The sequence below is a fragment of the Cantharellus anzutake genome, assembly GCF_015039405.1.
Source record: "Cantharellus anzutake strain C23 chromosome Unknown EI90scaffold_30, whole genome shotgun sequence".
NCBI lineage: Eukaryota > Fungi > Basidiomycota > Agaricomycetes > Cantharellales > Hydnaceae > Cantharellus > Cantharellus anzutake.
This window is the reverse complement of record NW_024066980.1, coordinates 180,363-195,914: the sequence shown is the minus strand read 5'-3', so window position 1 is coordinate 195,914 and position 15,552 is coordinate 180,363. Positions and strand designations below refer to the sequence as shown.

At 48.8% G+C, this 15,552-nt stretch overlaps 7 protein-coding genes across 7 annotated transcripts; 3 read left to right on the top strand and 4 right to left on the bottom strand.

Annotated features, from left to right (window-relative positions):
• Positions 1 to 512: 512 nt before the first annotated feature.
• EI90DRAFT_3289996 (uncharacterized protein) lies at positions 513 to 1,699 on the bottom strand (the record flags this gene model as incomplete). Its single annotated transcript, XM_039067199.1, has 7 exons — positions 1,583 to 1,699; positions 1,450 to 1,495; positions 1,281 to 1,407; positions 1,114 to 1,176; positions 972 to 1,021; positions 763 to 904; positions 513 to 731 (listed from the first exon to the last, which is right to left on the bottom strand). The coding sequence occupies exons 1-7, from the start codon at positions 1,614 to 1,616 to the stop codon at positions 513 to 515; spliced, it is 681 nt and encodes a 226-aa protein (XP_038915047.1). The 5' UTR covers positions 1,617 to 1,699.
• Positions 1,700 to 3,955: 2,256 nt separating this feature from the next.
• On the top strand, positions 3,956 to 5,513 carry EI90DRAFT_1337514 (uncharacterized protein). The gene is made up of 7 exons (XM_039051690.1): positions 3,956 to 3,959; positions 4,027 to 4,169; positions 4,226 to 4,302; positions 4,367 to 4,494; positions 4,575 to 4,651; positions 4,711 to 4,949; positions 5,022 to 5,513. Exons 4-7 carry the CDS (start codon positions 4,424 to 4,426, stop codon positions 5,085 to 5,087), a joined length of 453 nt encoding a protein of 150 aa, XP_038915046.1. The 5' UTR covers positions 3,956 to 3,959; positions 4,027 to 4,169; positions 4,226 to 4,302; positions 4,367 to 4,423; the 3' UTR covers positions 5,088 to 5,513.
• A 148-nt stretch (positions 5,514 to 5,661) lies between these two features.
• EI90DRAFT_3061654 (uncharacterized protein) lies at positions 5,662 to 7,040 on the bottom strand (the record flags this gene model as incomplete). The annotated part of the gene is made up of 2 exons (XM_039060578.1): positions 5,996 to 7,040; positions 5,662 to 5,938 (listed from the first exon to the last, which is right to left on the bottom strand). Coding segments are annotated over exons 1-2 (1,210 nt in total), but the record flags the coding sequence as incomplete, so codon positions are not given.
• A 445-nt stretch (positions 7,041 to 7,485) lies between these two features.
• EI90DRAFT_3061651 (uncharacterized protein) lies at positions 7,486 to 9,175 on the bottom strand. The gene is made up of 2 exons (XM_039060577.1): positions 8,134 to 9,175; positions 7,486 to 8,082 (listed from the first exon to the last, which is right to left on the bottom strand). The coding sequence occupies exons 1-2, from the start codon at positions 9,061 to 9,063 to the stop codon at positions 7,768 to 7,770; spliced, it is 1,245 nt and encodes a 414-aa protein (XP_038915044.1). The 5' UTR covers positions 9,064 to 9,175; the 3' UTR covers positions 7,486 to 7,767.
• A 702-nt stretch (positions 9,176 to 9,877) lies between these two features.
• On the bottom strand, positions 9,878 to 11,564 carry EI90DRAFT_1337524 (uncharacterized protein). The gene is made up of 4 exons (XM_039051691.1): positions 10,412 to 11,564; positions 10,328 to 10,351; positions 10,024 to 10,251; positions 9,878 to 9,947 (listed from the first exon to the last, which is right to left on the bottom strand). Exons 1-3 carry the CDS (start codon positions 11,477 to 11,479, stop codon positions 10,228 to 10,230), a joined length of 1,116 nt encoding a protein of 371 aa, XP_038915043.1. The 5' UTR covers positions 11,480 to 11,564; the 3' UTR covers positions 9,878 to 9,947; positions 10,024 to 10,227.
• A 259-nt stretch (positions 11,565 to 11,823) lies between these two features.
• On the top strand, positions 11,824 to 12,417 carry EI90DRAFT_3017039 (uncharacterized protein; the record flags this gene model as incomplete). Its single annotated transcript, XM_039057067.1, has 4 exons — positions 11,824 to 11,900; positions 11,976 to 12,046; positions 12,110 to 12,297; positions 12,352 to 12,417. The coding sequence occupies 4 exons, from the start codon at positions 11,824 to 11,826 to the stop codon at positions 12,415 to 12,417; spliced, it is 402 nt and encodes a 133-aa protein (XP_038915042.1).
• Positions 12,418 to 13,500: 1,083 nt separating this feature from the next.
• On the top strand, positions 13,501 to 14,178 carry EI90DRAFT_3061644 (uncharacterized protein; the record flags this gene model as incomplete). The annotated part of the gene is made up of 2 exons (XM_039060576.1): positions 13,501 to 13,604; positions 13,665 to 14,178. A coding segment is annotated over exon 2 (230 nt), but the record flags the coding sequence as incomplete, so codon positions are not given.
• Positions 14,179 to 15,552: the final 1,374 nt, after the last annotated feature.

The window sequence follows — 15,552 nt, the reverse complement described above, 5'->3', positions numbered from 1 at the left end:
AATTGTACAATTGTCGATTCTCAGTTTCAAAAACTTTGACCTGGCCGCTCCCGAGCTCCGTAAGCGAGGCGATAACCAGCTACGTCTTCCAAATGAGGCGAATAAAAAGGCGGCCACAGAGGATGTGTTGCCTAATCACCGTGGTCCCAATGACTTAGTCATCGTTCAACTTACTCGGGCTTTCCGCTAACTGATCATTTCCTTTGGCTTTTCTCCGCAATGATCTCACTATTTTCTGCTGTCTGCGAGCGGTCCACTGTAGTAGCGGCACGATACTGTAAGACTGTAAATGTAAATGTGTAGCTTTTTTGTTTTCCGTTGATGCACCGAGTCGTCCACACGAATCACCTTCATGTTATGCCCTTCTCTAGGAATGTACATAGGCTCGAAGCATCGGAATACGCATCGTCGGAATGTCCGTCAGTAAGCAGCCACGTCCCTCTCCCTTCCCTGACGCACGAATGAGGCGACCCCTTTCATCCATCCATAGCTGTTGTGGGCCCGCTATTCATTCACCAATGCCGTTCCCGGTGACGTGGCGGGAGTCTCATCCAGCCACCATTCGGCCCGTTTCGTCCACAAGACCATGAACCGGTAGCACAGATGCCGTTGAAGATGCCTTCAGACAGAATGGTGAGTCCATGAAACCAGGGAGATTGTCGCGACTCAGATGATACCATAATCTTTTGAAGGCAGTGGCCTTGATCCTTGATCACTGGCATTTTCACTATCTTGAGGTGTGGTAAAAGACAAGTCACTTACTGAATCCCTCACTTGAGCGCCCGCACCGCCCCGCAACAGCATTTCAAATTCGTGGGCCAGATCGTTATCCGATCTTTCCCCTTTGCTTGCGACAATGGTCGACGTGCTCTCATTCTTCCTTGTTGTCGGTACACAGATTGCACTAGTGGATGCATATTGTGATCTGTAAGCTATTATGAGCTGTCCCTGTGTTCCGAAAAGCACTGAACCGTTCCTCCCCTGCCCTACCCGAACCCTCATCTGAACCAAGCTGGGGATACTGCGATGACAGTGGTTTGGGTTTGAGCACTGGGGAGTTCATCGCAATCGGAATTGGCTCTTGTAAGCAAGGCCCTTCCCTCCGCAATGTACCACCAAGATCACACTCTTCTCGTCCATAGTTGTTGGGCTCGTAATCATTGTGATCGCAATAGTCTACGCAGTAGTCAAGTGTTGTCGCCCCGATCGCAATGCGCAGCAAGCGATCATATACGCCCCGCCGCCTCCGTCCAACCCACACAACTCATATATTTTCCCACCTTATGCATCCCTAGAATCTGGACCAGGAAGTCCAAGGGCTCCTGGGAGTGAGGGATGGAACACGACGGGCGGCGTAAGCTTCCCACCTCCTGCCCATCCAGTGCGTCCCCACTAGTTCTGATCGTGCTACGTACCCGGTTTTTTTGACGCAACCCTAATTTAACTAACACAGTCTCCCCCTGGCGGAGATTACCAGTATCATCCATCCCCTGAACTGTCTCGTACTAATCAAGTCTGAAGCAATCACAGCGAACCGGCGGTCTGCCACCTCGATTTTTGGCATTTTTATGATTGAGCTCACCTCCCTCCTCCTCACTATGTATTTTCACATGCATGTCATTGCCGCCTGCCTCAGCTCCGACTTCTTGTAACAATAGCCAATGTCCTGAAAATTTCTGCTCCACTTTTTACCCCGGCCGCTCTGTATTTTTATTTGCGTGTCAGTTGCCGCTCCCTACCCTGATAACTGATGGACCCCGCCTGTTGCGGCATTACCCGCTACTCTTATCGGTTCTCTCATCTGACGTCCATGGAGGAAGGCCAGATTGAATTCAGCATTGTGAGTTACAGTGCTGTCTCAAATCCCCCTGCAAATTCCCCTGGCCTTTCTTCTTTTTCAGCAGTGCGGCGGTTAGCCAAACTTGTGTCACTGCGCGCTGGGGTACATTGGTATCTCCTCTTGAACGAGTGCTCTACCCGTGTACGCTGTGGCGAATTCATGCATTTGCAACAAGACAACTCCCAAGGCCCTCAGCTTGATTTGAAACGACAAGAGTGGCGTTGGGGATGAAAATTGAGTGTCGTCCATGGTGACTGCGTGAGCGAATCCGTTCAGGGCTGGGCCCTGATTGGTTTAACTCGAGGTGGGTTTGAATGCGCAACAGGATGCCTTTTTCATGAGGATTGTTTAAAAGTTCAAACTGCAGTGCGTCCTTCCCAGGATGGCCTGTGTTCGAAGAGCCTCAAGCCTGGGGAGCGCGACATTATCATGCCTTATTGGTAAAAATCCGCCCGGCTTCCTGACCCTCCCTGATTGGGACCTACACCGACGGGCAGGGTACTAGGCTTTTCTTTTGGACTTTGGTAGACAATCCACAAGTAACATAAGCGCCCAGCGAACATAACCCCAAAAAAATCCATGCATGAGTCCGTCTGTAAATCCTACACATCCTCCCGAACCAGCAATGCAATGTTTATTAGCACAAGTTCGCGCGAAAGAACAGGAGGCTCGCACATAAGCTCATCTGTTTCACAGCTCAAAACCTCGTGGGTACTGAGTCAAACTGACCGCTAATGACCGTGCAATGGGTGATGACATCATTGGCCACAGACATTAGGGAAATGTTGAACAAGGCTGTGAAAGAGAGAATGGGTAATGAAGAAAGGAGCATGGCATGATGGGCAGGGGAAGTTATTGGGAAGGGGAGCTTTTAAAGCGAGGACAGGATACGGAAGTTACAAAAACAAATGCGGAAAGTTGGCTTACAAATCAAGATAAGGATTTTGGAACACGAGCATTCAGTTTACGCATTCAAGACCCGCTTATTACATCAAGCAATATAAATATTAATTACATGGCGGTTGCCGTCTTGTGGACTCACTCCCATATCACCTGATTTTGGCATCATTGTTTCGTGCGTGTCGTTACTGCTCGCTCCTCAGACTTCCTGCAACAAATGGTGCTGTTCTGACATTTTATGTTGCTCTACCGCATTCTCCCCCAACCAATTTATATTTTCGCACGTGTGTCGTTGCCTCTGGCCTCACGACTCAGACTTCGTGTAACAGTGAACTACGTTCCGGCATTCTTTTGGCTCTACTGCTGGTTAGCTTCCTGTCCCCAGGTTCACGGTGTATCCGTGTTCTAGGTATATAAAACACTGGGCGTGTTTCGTTCGGAGCTAATTCAGATGGCTGGGCCACCAGTGGCATGGAGTTTTGGGCCTTACATGATGTATACTCCCTATATTCATTTCGAGATTTCTGACAACTACCACGTCTCAGCAATTGAACTTTAACCACAGTCCAAAGGTTGCACTTCAGAGTCTATTGGTCAGCGACTCGTGCATGGATATTCCAATTTTGGGGCTGTCTCAAATTGGTCCTTGATCTTTATGTGGTCGTGGTTAGCTCCTTCCTGATGGCTAAGGTAAATGTCCGCTGCATTGCAGCCGTAGCCTGTAGCGCCGAAATGTGCATGAATAGTTGTAGTTCCAACCCAGTGCACACTGTATTGGGATCCAGGAGACACGCAGGGATGGAATCCCGGAGGAGTAAATGCTCCGTGACAGATCAACGACCACTTCAGTCTCTATTCAGGCGAGGCGACAACCAGCTGCATCTTCCAAATGAGGTGAACAAAAAAGGCGCACACAGAAGATATGTTGCGTAATCACCCTGGTCCCAATAACTTGGTCATCGTTCAACTTACTCAGGCTTCGCGCTAACTAATCATTTCCTTTGGCTTTTCTCCGCAATAATCTTGCAATTTTCTGCTGTCTGCGAGCGGTCCACTGTAATAGCGGCACGATACTGGGGAAATGTGTGACTGTAAAGCAATTTTTTGTCTTCCGTTGAAGCGCCTAGCCGTCCACACGAATTACCTCCCTGTTCTTCCCTTCTCTAGGAATGTACATAGGCTCGAAGCATCGGAATACGTATCGTCGGAATGTCCGTCAGTAAGCAGCCACGTCCCACTCCCTTCCCTGACGCACCAACGAGGTGATCCCTTTCATCCATCGATAGCTGTTGCGTTCCTGCTATTCCCGTTATTCATTCGCCCCGGTGACGTGGCGGGAGTCTCATCCAGCCACCATATGGCCCGTTTCGTCCACAAGACCCTGAGCCGATAGCACAGAGGCCGTTCAAGATGCCTTCAGACAGAAATGGCGAGTCCATGAAACTGGGGACTCAGACAGGACGAATGAGACCATAATCTTTTGAGGGCTTCCATTCTACTTTTGAAGGCAGTGGCTTTGATCCTTGATCACCCGCATTCTCACTATCTATAACAGACTTGAGGTGTGGTAAAAGACAAGCCACTTACTGAATCCCTTAGTTGAGCGCCTGCACCGCCCCGCCACAGCATTTCAAATTCGTGCGCCAATCGTTATCCGATCTTTCCCCCTTGCTTGCGCTTGCAATGGTCGACGTGCTCTTATTCATCCTTGTTGTCTGTGCACGGATTGTACTAGCGGATACATATTGTGATTTGTAAGCTGTTATGAACAGCCCCTGTGTTCCGAAAAGCACTGAACCGTTCCTCCCCTGCCCTACCCGAATCCTGAACCAAGCTGGGGGAACTGCAGCAACGGGATTTTGGACACTGGTTTGAGCACTGGGGAGTTCGTCGGAGTCGTAATTGGCTCCTGTAAGCAAGGCCCTTCCCTCCACAATGCATCACCAAGATCACACTCTTCTCATCCATAGTTTTTGGGCTCGTAATCATTGTGATCGCAATAGTCTACGGAGTAGTCAAGTGTTGTCGCGCCGAACGCAATGCGCAGCAAGCGATCATATACGCCCCGCCACCTCCGTCCAACCCACACAACTCATATATTTTCCCACCTTATGCATCCCTAGAATCTGGACCAGGAAGTCCAAAGGCTCCTGGGAGTGAGGGATGGAGCATGACGGGCGGCGTAAGATTCCCACCTCCTGCCCATCCAGTGCGTCCCCACTAGTTCTGATCGTGCTACGTACCCGGTTTTTTTGACGCAACCCTAATTTAACTAACACAGTCTCCCCCTGGCGGAGACTACCAGTACCATCCATCCCCTGAACTGTTCCGTAATAATCAGGTCTGAAGCAATCACAGCGAACCGGCGGTCTGCCACCTCGATTTTTGGCATTCTTATGATTGAGCCCACCTCCCTCCCCTCCATCACTATGTATTTTCACATGCGTGTCATTGCGGTCTTGCCTCAGCTCCAACTTCTTGTAACAATAGCCAATGTCTTGAAAATTTCTGAAAATTTCTGCTCCACTGCCTTTTGACCCCGGTCGCTCTGTATTTTTACTCGCGTGTCACTTGTCTCACGACCCAGACTCCAATAAACCATGTTCGCCTTTTTGGTTACCTGTCCCTGGGGTTCCGCAGGAGACGGGTACATCCATGATACCCGGGGCATGTTTCGTTCAAGAGTGATGGTGGAGAAATGCGAGGGTTTCGCGATTTATATGCTCTAAATGTACCATGTCCCCGCAAGCAGACAACGACGAAACCCAGTATTTATAGGCGACAGGTGCACAGAGGTAACATCGAGCCCACTACAGAAAGTGGGACTGCGAGTCGTCTGATCAGCCTGTCTTGAATAGGGGTTACTGGACATGGTGGCAAAGGATGAGAGTGAAGACATGTTCCCATGCATTTGTTTCGATGAACCCAATCCACATCATCCTCAAACATAAAGCGTGGTACCGATAATCTCTGGATCGGTCTCAGCTCTGCTTGATGACCTTCCAAGCGAGCTTTGATCAAAAGTTTAATATCCTCTAGAGGCCATTCAGGATGCCCAGAAACAGTGAGGTCCGTTAAATAATGGATATTTTCATGTTCTAGATGGGATGGATGGGGCCATAATCTTTTGAGGATACGAGATAGGGGTTGGGGTCCGATCTCCAAGGTAGCGACCTTGATCGTCAGCGTGTCCGATATCTATAACAGAGAGGTGGGTACTTTGGTAAAAGAGGAGTCATCGAGGTGTGGGCATACAAAATTCTCCACCATGCACAAGTACTCAGATGGATAACTCCGGATATCATCCTGCAGGGTAAAATATTGGAGGCGAGGCACCCTGTAGCAGGCAAAAAACCCTGCATTTGGATAGATAAGGGAGAGAGTATGGAGAGATGGGATTGAGACAATGCCGTCATCCTCGTCGCGGTTGATATGCACCTGGTCTAGGGTCAATTCCTGGATATTGACGCAGGCCTTGACGAACTCAGTAAACTCTGAGCTATCAATTTGAACACAGCAGACAACAAGAGTAACGAGATTTTCCAGCTGGGTGGTGGACAACTGGACCTGGACGAAAATGTTTTCAAGGGATAGGTGACGGAGCGATGGAAAGAATGCCAGAGGGTAGCTGTAACCAGAATATTCCACATCGTAATTTGCGTGCAGAGCCAGGCGCTCAATGGACTCGTGGTTTGGAACCCTCTTGCTTTTCCAGAAATCACCGAACGGGGCATGCCACTCATCTGACCGATCCAGTGGCAAGGATAGTGCAGTTATCCGGTCCTGTACATCAGCGCCTTCCAGTCCGGCTATCCTTGGGCGATTATAAGATTGTTTCCGCTGATGAAGCTCCAAAGAAAGACTTCCAGAACAGCGGGCATAAGGTGCATAGGAACGGTGCTCGCACGGTTCCAATCGAATAACGGTCCATATTGGAGGATACGATTGGGCCGCGTGTCTCCATGTAGAGCAGACTTCACTAAGAGTGACAGGAGAAGGAAGATATTTGAACTCGAAATATTCTCTTGGTTGAACGGCATCCAGGAAGATTCGTTGCAAAACTTCCATAGGAAGGGCAGCCACGGGTTGAAGGAAATTGTGAAGCCTGGCGCGCCGTCGTCGTAGAGTATGTTCGATTGTGCTGAGCTTCTGACTTGGTGCATGAATGGATTCGTAATCCGCATCCATGTGTTCCAGGGCGTCCTCGATTGTCCTTCGAGAGGAGTGTCGGGTTGCAGTATTGTATGTGAGATGGACGGGTGCGAAAGTGCTAACATCATAATCAAGAACATATTGATGTAATGAGTTAGCGTCATTGGACATGCGGTGAAGTAGGGTGGTGAACATTAATTCTGGGTTCTTGGACTTGGGGAACGCTTGAGCGTTCGGAAGTTTCCGCATCATTCCAAGATGCCAAGAGGATTGCACGCACGAGGCTTCAGATTCTGCAGGGGAGTGAGGCGGATTTATTGCCGAAATCTCGCTTGCCAGCCAGCGTACGCGCTTAGAACTGAGAAGAAAAGAAAAACCAATCTCAAACATCAGAGATATCCAAACAAACATTGGAAAAGGCAGAGTAACTAGCTTCGACTGTGTTGAGACTCAGACTCCAATAAACCACGTTGGTTACCTGCCCCTGGGGTTCCGCAGGGGGACAGGTACATCCATGATACCCGGAGCGTGTTTCGTTCAAGAGTGATGGTGAAGAAATGTGGGGGTTTCACGATTTATATGCTATAAATATACACCCATTACACAGCATGTCCCCGCAAGCAGACAACGACGAAACATAGGCGATAGGTGCACAGAAGTAACATCGGAATTCCAGAGTTGTTCATGGACTAATAGAATGTCCAACCGGGGCTGACTCCGCGGCCCCAACACTGCAGAAAGTGGGACTGTGCGAGCCGTCTGATCAGCCTGTCTTGAATAGGGGTTACTGGACATGGTAGCAAAGGATGAGAGTGAAGACATGTTCCATGCATTTGTTTCGATGAATTTATAGCATGTACCCGTTCAATGCACTTTTATCGATCAGTCAGTTCTAACACTGGCACCCGACTTCGAACCCAATCCACATCATCCTCAAACATAAAGCGTGGTACCGATAATCTCTGGAGCGGTCTCAGCTCTGCTTGATGACCTTCCAAGCGAGCTTTGATCAAAGGTTTAACGTCATCAAGAGGCCATTTGGGATGCCCAGAAATGGTGAGGTCCGTTAAATGACGGAGATTGTCATGTTCTAGATGGGATGAATGAGGCCATAATCTTTCGAGAATACAAGATAGGGGTTGGGGTCCGATTTTCAAGGAAGCGACCTTGATCGTTGGCGTGTCCGCTATCTATAACAGAAATGTGGTGGGCACTTTGGTCAAAGAGAGGTGTGGACATACAAAATTCTCTGCCATGCACAGGTACGCGGGTGAATAACTCCGGATATCATCCCGCAGGGTAAAATATTGGAGTTGAGGCACCCTGTAGCCGTCAAAAAAACCTGCATTTGGACGGATAAGGGAAAGAGTATGGAGAGATGGGATTGAGACAATGCCATCATCCTCGTCGCACTTGATGTCCACCTGGTCTAGGGTCAATTCCCGGATATTGTCGCAGGCCTCGATGAACTCAGTAAACTCTGAGCTATCAATTTCAACATAGCGAACAACAAGAGTAACGAGATTTGCCAGCTGGGTGGTGGACAACGGGACGAAAATGTTGTCAAGGGATAGGTGACGGAGCGATGGAAGGTATCTCAGAGGGTCGCTGTAAGCAGAACCATCCACACCATGAGTTGCGAGCAGAGCCAGGCGCTCAATGGACTCGGGGTTTGGAACTCCCTTACTTTTCCAGAAATGATCACCGAACTGGGCATACCAATCATCCGTCTGATCCAGTGGCAAAGATAGTGCAGTTATCCGGTCCTGTACATCAGCGCCTTCCAGTCCGGCTATCCTTGTGCGATTATAATCTTGTTTCCGCTGATGAAGCTCCAAAGAGAGACTTCCAGAACAGCGGGCATAAAATGAATAGGAACGGTGGTCACACGGTTCCAATCGAACAACGGTCCATATTGGAGGATACGATTGGGCTGCGTGTCTCCATGTCGAGCAGACTTCACTAAGAGTGATAGGAGAAGGAAGATATCCGAACTCGAAATATTCTCTTGGTTGAATGGCATCCAGGAAGATTCGTTGCAAAACTTCCATAGGAAGGGCAGCCACGGGTTGAAGGAAATTGTGAAGTCTGGCGCGCCGTCGTCGTAAAGTATGTTCGATTGTGCTGAGCTTCTGACTTAGTTCATAAATGGATTCGTACTCCGCATCCATGCGTTCCAGGGTGTCCTCAATTGTCCTTCGAGAGGAGTGTCGGGTTGCAGTATTGTATGTGAGATGGACGGGTGCGAAAGTGCTAATATCATAATCAAAAACATATTGATGTAATGAGTTAGCGTCATTGGACATGCGGTGAAGAAGAGTGGTGAACATAAATTCTGGCATCTTAGACTTGGTGAAGGTGATTCAGAGCGTTCGGAAGTTTCCGCATCATTCCAAGATGCCAAGAGGATTGGCTTCAGATTCTGCAGGGGAGTGAGGCGGATTTATTGCCGGAATCTCGCTTGCCAGCCAGCGTACGCGCTTATAACGGAGAAGAAAAGAAAAATCAATCTCAAACAGCGAGATATCCAAACAAATGGTGGAAAAAGCAGAGCCAGTAACTAGCTTCGACTGTGTTGAGATTAATATTAATTACGACCATGTCACATTCACGCTGCCTCAGCTCCGATTTCTTGTAACAATAGCCAATGTCCTGAATTTTTCTGAAAGTTTCTCTGTAGTTTTACTCGCTTGTCACTTGTCTCACGACTAAGACTCCAAAAAATCATGTTCGCCTTTTTGGTTACCTGCCCCTGGGGTTCCGCAGGGGACAGGTACATCCATGATACCCGGGGCGTGTTTCGTTCAAGAGTGATGGTGAAGAAATGTGGGGGTTTCGCGACTTGTATGCTATAAATATACACCCTTTACACAGCATGTCCCCCGCAAGCAGACAACGACGAAACATAGGCGATAGGTGCACAGAAGTAACATCGGGATTCCAGAGTTGTTCATTGACTGATAGAATGTCCAGCCGAGGCCAAGTCCGCGGCCCCAACACTGCAGAAAGTGGGACTGTGCGAGCCGTATGATTAGACTGTCTTGAATAGGAGTCACTGGACATGGTGGCAAAGGATGAGAGGGAAGACATGTTCCCATGCATTTGTTTCGATGAATTTATAACACATGTACCGTTCAATCAACGATATCGATCAATCAGTTCTAACACTTGCACCCGACTTCGAACCCAATCCACATCATCCTCGAACATAAAGCGTGGTACCGATAATCTCTGGAGCGGTCTCAGCTCTGCTTGATGACCTTCCAAGCGAGCTTTGATCAAAAGTTTAACGTCATCAAGAGGCCATCTGCGATGCCCAGAAATGGTGAGGTCCGTTAAATAACGAAGATTGTCATGTTCTAAATGGGATGAATGAGGCCATAATCTTTCGAGAATACGAGATAGGAGTTGGGGTCCGATCCCCAAGGTAGCGACCTTGATCGTCGGCGTGTCTGCTATCTATAACAGAGATCAAGTGGGTACTTTGGTAAAAGAGGTGTCATCGAGGTGTGGACATACAAAATCTTCCACTGTGTGCAGGTACGCAGGTTGAGGAAATTCCAAATTATCCCGCAGGGTAAAATATTGGAGTTGAGGCGTCCTGTAGCCGGCAAAAAAACCTGCAATCGGACGGACAACGGAAAGAGTATGGAGAGATGGGATTGAGACAATGTCGTCATCCTCGTCGCACTTGATGTTCACCAGGTCTAGGGTCAATTCCTGGATACTGTCGCAGGCACCGATGAACCCGGTAAACGTTGAGCTATCAATTTTAACACAGCGGACAACAAGAGTAACGAGATTTGCCAGCTGGGTGGTGGACAACGGGACGAACATGGTTTCAAGGAATAGATGACGGAGCGATGGAAGGAATGTCAGGGGGTAGCTGTAAGCAGAATCTTCCACATCATTATTTGCGAGCAGAGCCAGGCGCTCAATGGACTTATGGTTTGGGACTCCCTTATATTTCCAGAAATAACGACCGAACTTGGTCCACCAATCATCTGACGAATCCAGTGGCAAAGATAGTGTAGTTATCCGGTCCCGTACATCAGCGCCTTCCAGTCCGGCTATCCTTGGGAGGCCATAATTGTGTTTCTGCTGATGAAGCTCTAAAGAGAGACTTCCAGAATAGCGGGCATAAGGTGCATAGGAGCGCTGCTCGCACGGTTCCAATTGAACAACAGTCCATATTGGAGGATACGATTGGGCCGTGTGTCTCCATGTCGAGCAGACTTCACTAAGAGTGATAGGAGAAAGGAAATACTCCAAGTCGTCGAAATGTTCTCTCGGTCGAACGGCATACAGGAAGATTCGTTGCAAAACTTCCATAGGAAGGGCAGCCACGGGTTGAAGGAAATTGTGAAGTATGGCGCGTCGTCGTCGTAAAGTATGTTCGATTGTGCTGAGCTTCTGACTTAGTTCATAAATGGATTCGTAATCCGCATCCATGTGTTCCAGGGTGTCCTCGATTGTCCTTCGAGAGGAGTGTCGGGTTGCAGTATTGTATGTGAGATGCACGGGTGCGAAAGTGGTGATATCATAACCAAGAACATATTGGTGCAATGAGTTAGCGTCATTGGACATGCGGTGAATAGAGTGGTGAACATAGATTCTGGCATCTTAGACTTGGGGAACGCGGATGTCCTGAGTGTTCGGAAGTTTCCGCATCATTCCAGGATGCCAAGAGGATTGCACAACACACGAGGCTTCGAATTCTGCAGGGGAGTGAGGAGGATTTATTGCCGAAATCTCGCTTTCCAGCTAGCGTACGCGCTTAGAAAAGAAAAACCAATCCCAAACGCCAGAGATATCCAAACAAATATTGGAAAAAGCAGATCATCCATATCCATTCCCACGTTTGCTCCAATGCATTTCAAATTGTGCCATTGCCCGCCAAGCAATTACTTGAGCTTTCCCTTTTGCTTGCAATGACCGTGGTGCTCTCATTGTTCTTCCTTGTTCTCTGTGCACGGCGTGTACTAGCACGTACATACTGTAAGGATTTGTAAGCTATCGCACCTGCGTTCCGATAAAACGCTGAACCATTCCATCCTCATCCTCTGCTTCTGCATGAATTAAGCTATGGACACGTATACCGATGCGACAATGGCTTGAGCACTGCAGCTCGCATCGCAATCGGAGTTTCCGTTAGTAAGCAAACGATCTACCTTCTCTCACCAACGCAACCCGCAAACCGTCTCCTCTCATCCATAGCTGCTGCGTTCATACTACTCCTTGCGGGGGTGTTATATTACCGCCATCGTCATGCACGACGAAATGTCGTATTCACCCAACAACCATACTTGGACCCATACAACAACCCGTCTCCAGAATTTGGGCGGGGTGAAGGATGGAATACAACGGGCGGCACTGGCGTGAGCTACCCACCCCCCGCTCATCCAGTGCGTCCATGCTGCGCACCCGGTTTTGACTCATGCTAATTTATCTTTTTTCAGCCTCCACCTGGCGGACATCACCAATATCCTCCACCTCCTGGACCGCCCCCTAATCATCAAGTCTGAAAGCGACCACGAACGACTCACGGTTTGATGGCACTCCCTCTTATATCACCCCTGATTTTTTTCCATCGTGATTATATCCTACACGCGTGTTATCGTTGCCCTCACGACTCAGACTGCGGGTAACCAATAAACCATGTTTTGGCGTTCTTTTGCTCCACCGCCCTTTTATTTTCCTCCCCCAGGTATCCATCCATACAGACATTCTGATACGCCAGGTGTGTTTCGTTTATGAGTGATGGTTGGAACCATCAGTGGTTATGATTTTACGATTTATATACCCACTGATAGTTCCATGTCTCAGCAACCGGTCAGTGACTCGCGCACGGGTATTGCAACCCATGCAAGGCTGTATCTCGATTTGACCTTTATGTGACCGACTGTTGCGCGTCATTCCAAACTAGTGTAACACAGAGACGCGAGGGGATGAACTCCGCGATCAATCAATGACCACTTTGATATCTAGAATCGTGTGCAGTCGCGCGGGAGCTACCGCTCCGCAATGGATTCATTACGCACAGACGGACGTTCACAAGGATCGTCAGTTTTTGCCTCTAGCATACATCTGGTCTCGCGAGTGTAGCCGCTGAGGTATACTTATAGCTGATTACGAAATCCCTACGTTATAGGAATGTTTGTTGCTTGTCTGCGTTGTGAGGAATATTAGAGGTAAAGCCCGTCGTCCCACATATACATGGCGCACGGACGCACGATCTCCATCATTGCCCATCATTGCAGCAACGCTGAAGGCTTAAAAACTTCCATTTAATTCTTTCCTCCCTGAGGTTTCACTAGAAAGTATTTACAGATGAATTTAGACAACGGTCAAAGACAGCGTAGTCAAGAAATCATGGAGATCGTGCGTCCGTGCGCAATGCATGTATGTATATATAGGGATGAGGCCACAACGAGTACCATATGAGAGGATAGAATTGTCGGCACGAAAATAAGTACATGTTTTGAGGTATGTGCATATGGGGGCGTCGACTTTACCTTTAATATGCGTGCAGACTGTGTCAGCAGCACGCGCGATATTTTCAAAGGATATAGTAACCCTCGAACCCAATCCACATCATCGGCCTTCAGTGGCGCAAAGCATGCCATGTTTGAAAAATTCGGCGATGCCCGCGCGCGCCAAGCAAAACAAATTCTGTTATCTATATATGTAAGCTATTATATGTAAGCCACTGGTACGTAGTCCCTGTCTTCCGGTCCTAAACGCTTGGACCGTTCCTTACTCCTACCATAAGATGATACTCTTCTCGATCTTGTCCATTAGTCGTTGGGTTCGCAGCGGGTATCCATTATTTTGGACGTCAGGCTGGGGGGGGCCACCCGTCTCATCCGTCTCCAGAACCGAGGGATGCCGTGTGTGTGTGGGGGGCGAGCCGGGATGGAATGCAACGGGTGGCCACCTCCCGCCTATCATGATCCAGTCGGGTACCTGTCTCGTTATGATTTCACCACTTCTCTATATTGACAGGCGTGCCGTACCGCCCGCTTCACAACTTCCGCGGAAGTCCCTATAACAATATCCAAATGCTCTAACTTTGCTTTGTTCCACTGCCTTTCCCCCCCCTGCGACCCCCCCTAACAGTTTGTATTCTTACACGCGTGTCATCGCTACCGCTTAACGACTCAGACTTTCTGATACACACTGAGCATGTTTCGTTCGTGGGTTGATAACTGAGCCATAAGTGGTGTGGTGTTTCGCAATTTATATGTTATGAAACATACCTTCTACATAGCCTATCCCCAACATTCGAGATCAGGTCTCTGAGACCCCTTTCTTGACACTTAGCTATGCAACAATGACATGTCTCAACGAGTGGGGTGTGATTACAGCTGAAAGTCGCGCTTCGCAGTTTATTGGTCAGCGAACTCGGGCACGAATATTCTAAACGCGAAGGCAATGTCTCTATATATTCATCCTTATGTGGCCAGGTTAGCCCCTTTGCTCGTGGCTTAGACATAGCGATCCATGTGGGAAGTAGACGTTCCGCTGCATTGTAGCCGTAGCGCCGGTATTAGAACGATTAATATAATGCGAGTAGACGCGCATCAAATATTTTGCATGCCATATTCGTCGTCAAAACCAGTGCGCAATAAAATACTTAACCGGGAGACGCGCAGAGATAGAATTCCGTGATTAATCAACGAGCAACTAGGCTATAACAGGCGAACGGATCTAGAAAGCCGACACAAAGTATGGATAATGGTAGCGTTTAAACCTTGCGTAAGTTATAAGGTGATCTGAGGGAGTTCGGCTGGACCGACGGAGAACGTGAGGTCTTGACAGCCGAGTTCGGGATGCATTAGCGAGGCGCGCTTAACCGCATGGCCCTCCTTCGGCTAGGGTCGTGGCGCTTTGGCAACGCTTTGGTCTTACTTTAGCGGCTCCGCTTGCACTGCCTCCATTCCCACATTTTTTAAAAAGCTTCGGTCATTGCAAATATCTCCGCCGCCCTCCCTTTAAGCCCCTCCCCTCCCCCACAAAAAAAAACAACACGCCTCAAATAACATAACCTTGCTACTAAACATCGTTTTTTCCTCCACTTCGACCATGATCGTAGTGCTCTCACTCTTTCTTGCTGTCTGCGTGCGGACTGCTCTAGCTGCACGGTACTGTGAAGATATGTAAGTTATGAGCGGCGTCGTGTCATCTGATGAAGCCACTGAACCCGTCCTTTTTATCGTCCTTGTGCGAAATGTTCCTTCATGTCCTCCCGTTCATCGTACTAAGCCTTGGGAGGGTATATCAGTGCGACAATTATGTGAGCGTCGGGGTACGCATCGCGATTGGAATATCCGTCAGTAAGCAAAATCTCTCTTCTTTTCCTCTCCGGCGCACGAGCAAGGTCGACCCTCCCCCCCCCCTCCCACAGCTATCGCATGCCTGATATTCCTCGCTGTAATGTTGTACATTCGCCAACGTCGTGCTCGGCGACGTGGGGGATCCTCATCCAACCACCGTACAACCCATACAGTGTGCAATCGTCTCATCCACAAGACCCTGAGCCTGCCGGCCCGAAGGCAGGTGGCTGGAGTGAAACTAATGCAGGTGGCGTAAGCTACCCACCTCCTACACACCCTGTACGTCACCATATCGTACGCCGGCTCCTTTGGTTGACCTTGCTG

Coding starts and splice junctions, on each gene's coding strand:
- EI90DRAFT_1337514 (XM_039051690.1), top strand. CDS start 4,424: ATGGTCGACGTGCTCTTATTCATCCTTGTTGTCTGTGCACGGATTGTA. Junction 4,495..4,574: donor GCGGATACATATTGTGATTT/GTAAGCTGTTAT, acceptor TCCTGAACCAAG/CTGGGGGAACTGCAGCAACG. Junction 4,652..4,710: donor CGGAGTCGTAATTGGCTCCT/GTAAGCAAGGCC, acceptor TCTCATCCATAG/TTTTTGGGCTCGTAATCATT.
- EI90DRAFT_3061651 (XM_039060577.1), bottom strand. CDS start 9,063: ATGGATGCGGAGTACGAATCCATTTATGAACTAAGTCAGAAGCTCAGC. Junction 8,083..8,133: donor TGTGCATGGCAGAGAATTTT/GTATGTCCACAC, acceptor TTTCTGTTATAG/ATAGCGGACACGCCAACGAT.
- EI90DRAFT_1337524 (XM_039051691.1), bottom strand. CDS start 11,479: ATGTCCAATGACGCTAACTCATTGCACCAATATGTTCTTGGTTATGAT. Junction 10,352..10,411: donor TGCACACAGTGGAAGATTTT/GTATGTCCACAC, acceptor TCTCTGTTATAG/ATAGCAGACACGCCGACGAT. Junction 10,252..10,327: donor CAGACACGCCGACGATCAAG/GTCGCTACCTTG, acceptor CATCCCATTTAG/AACATGACAATCTTCGTTAT.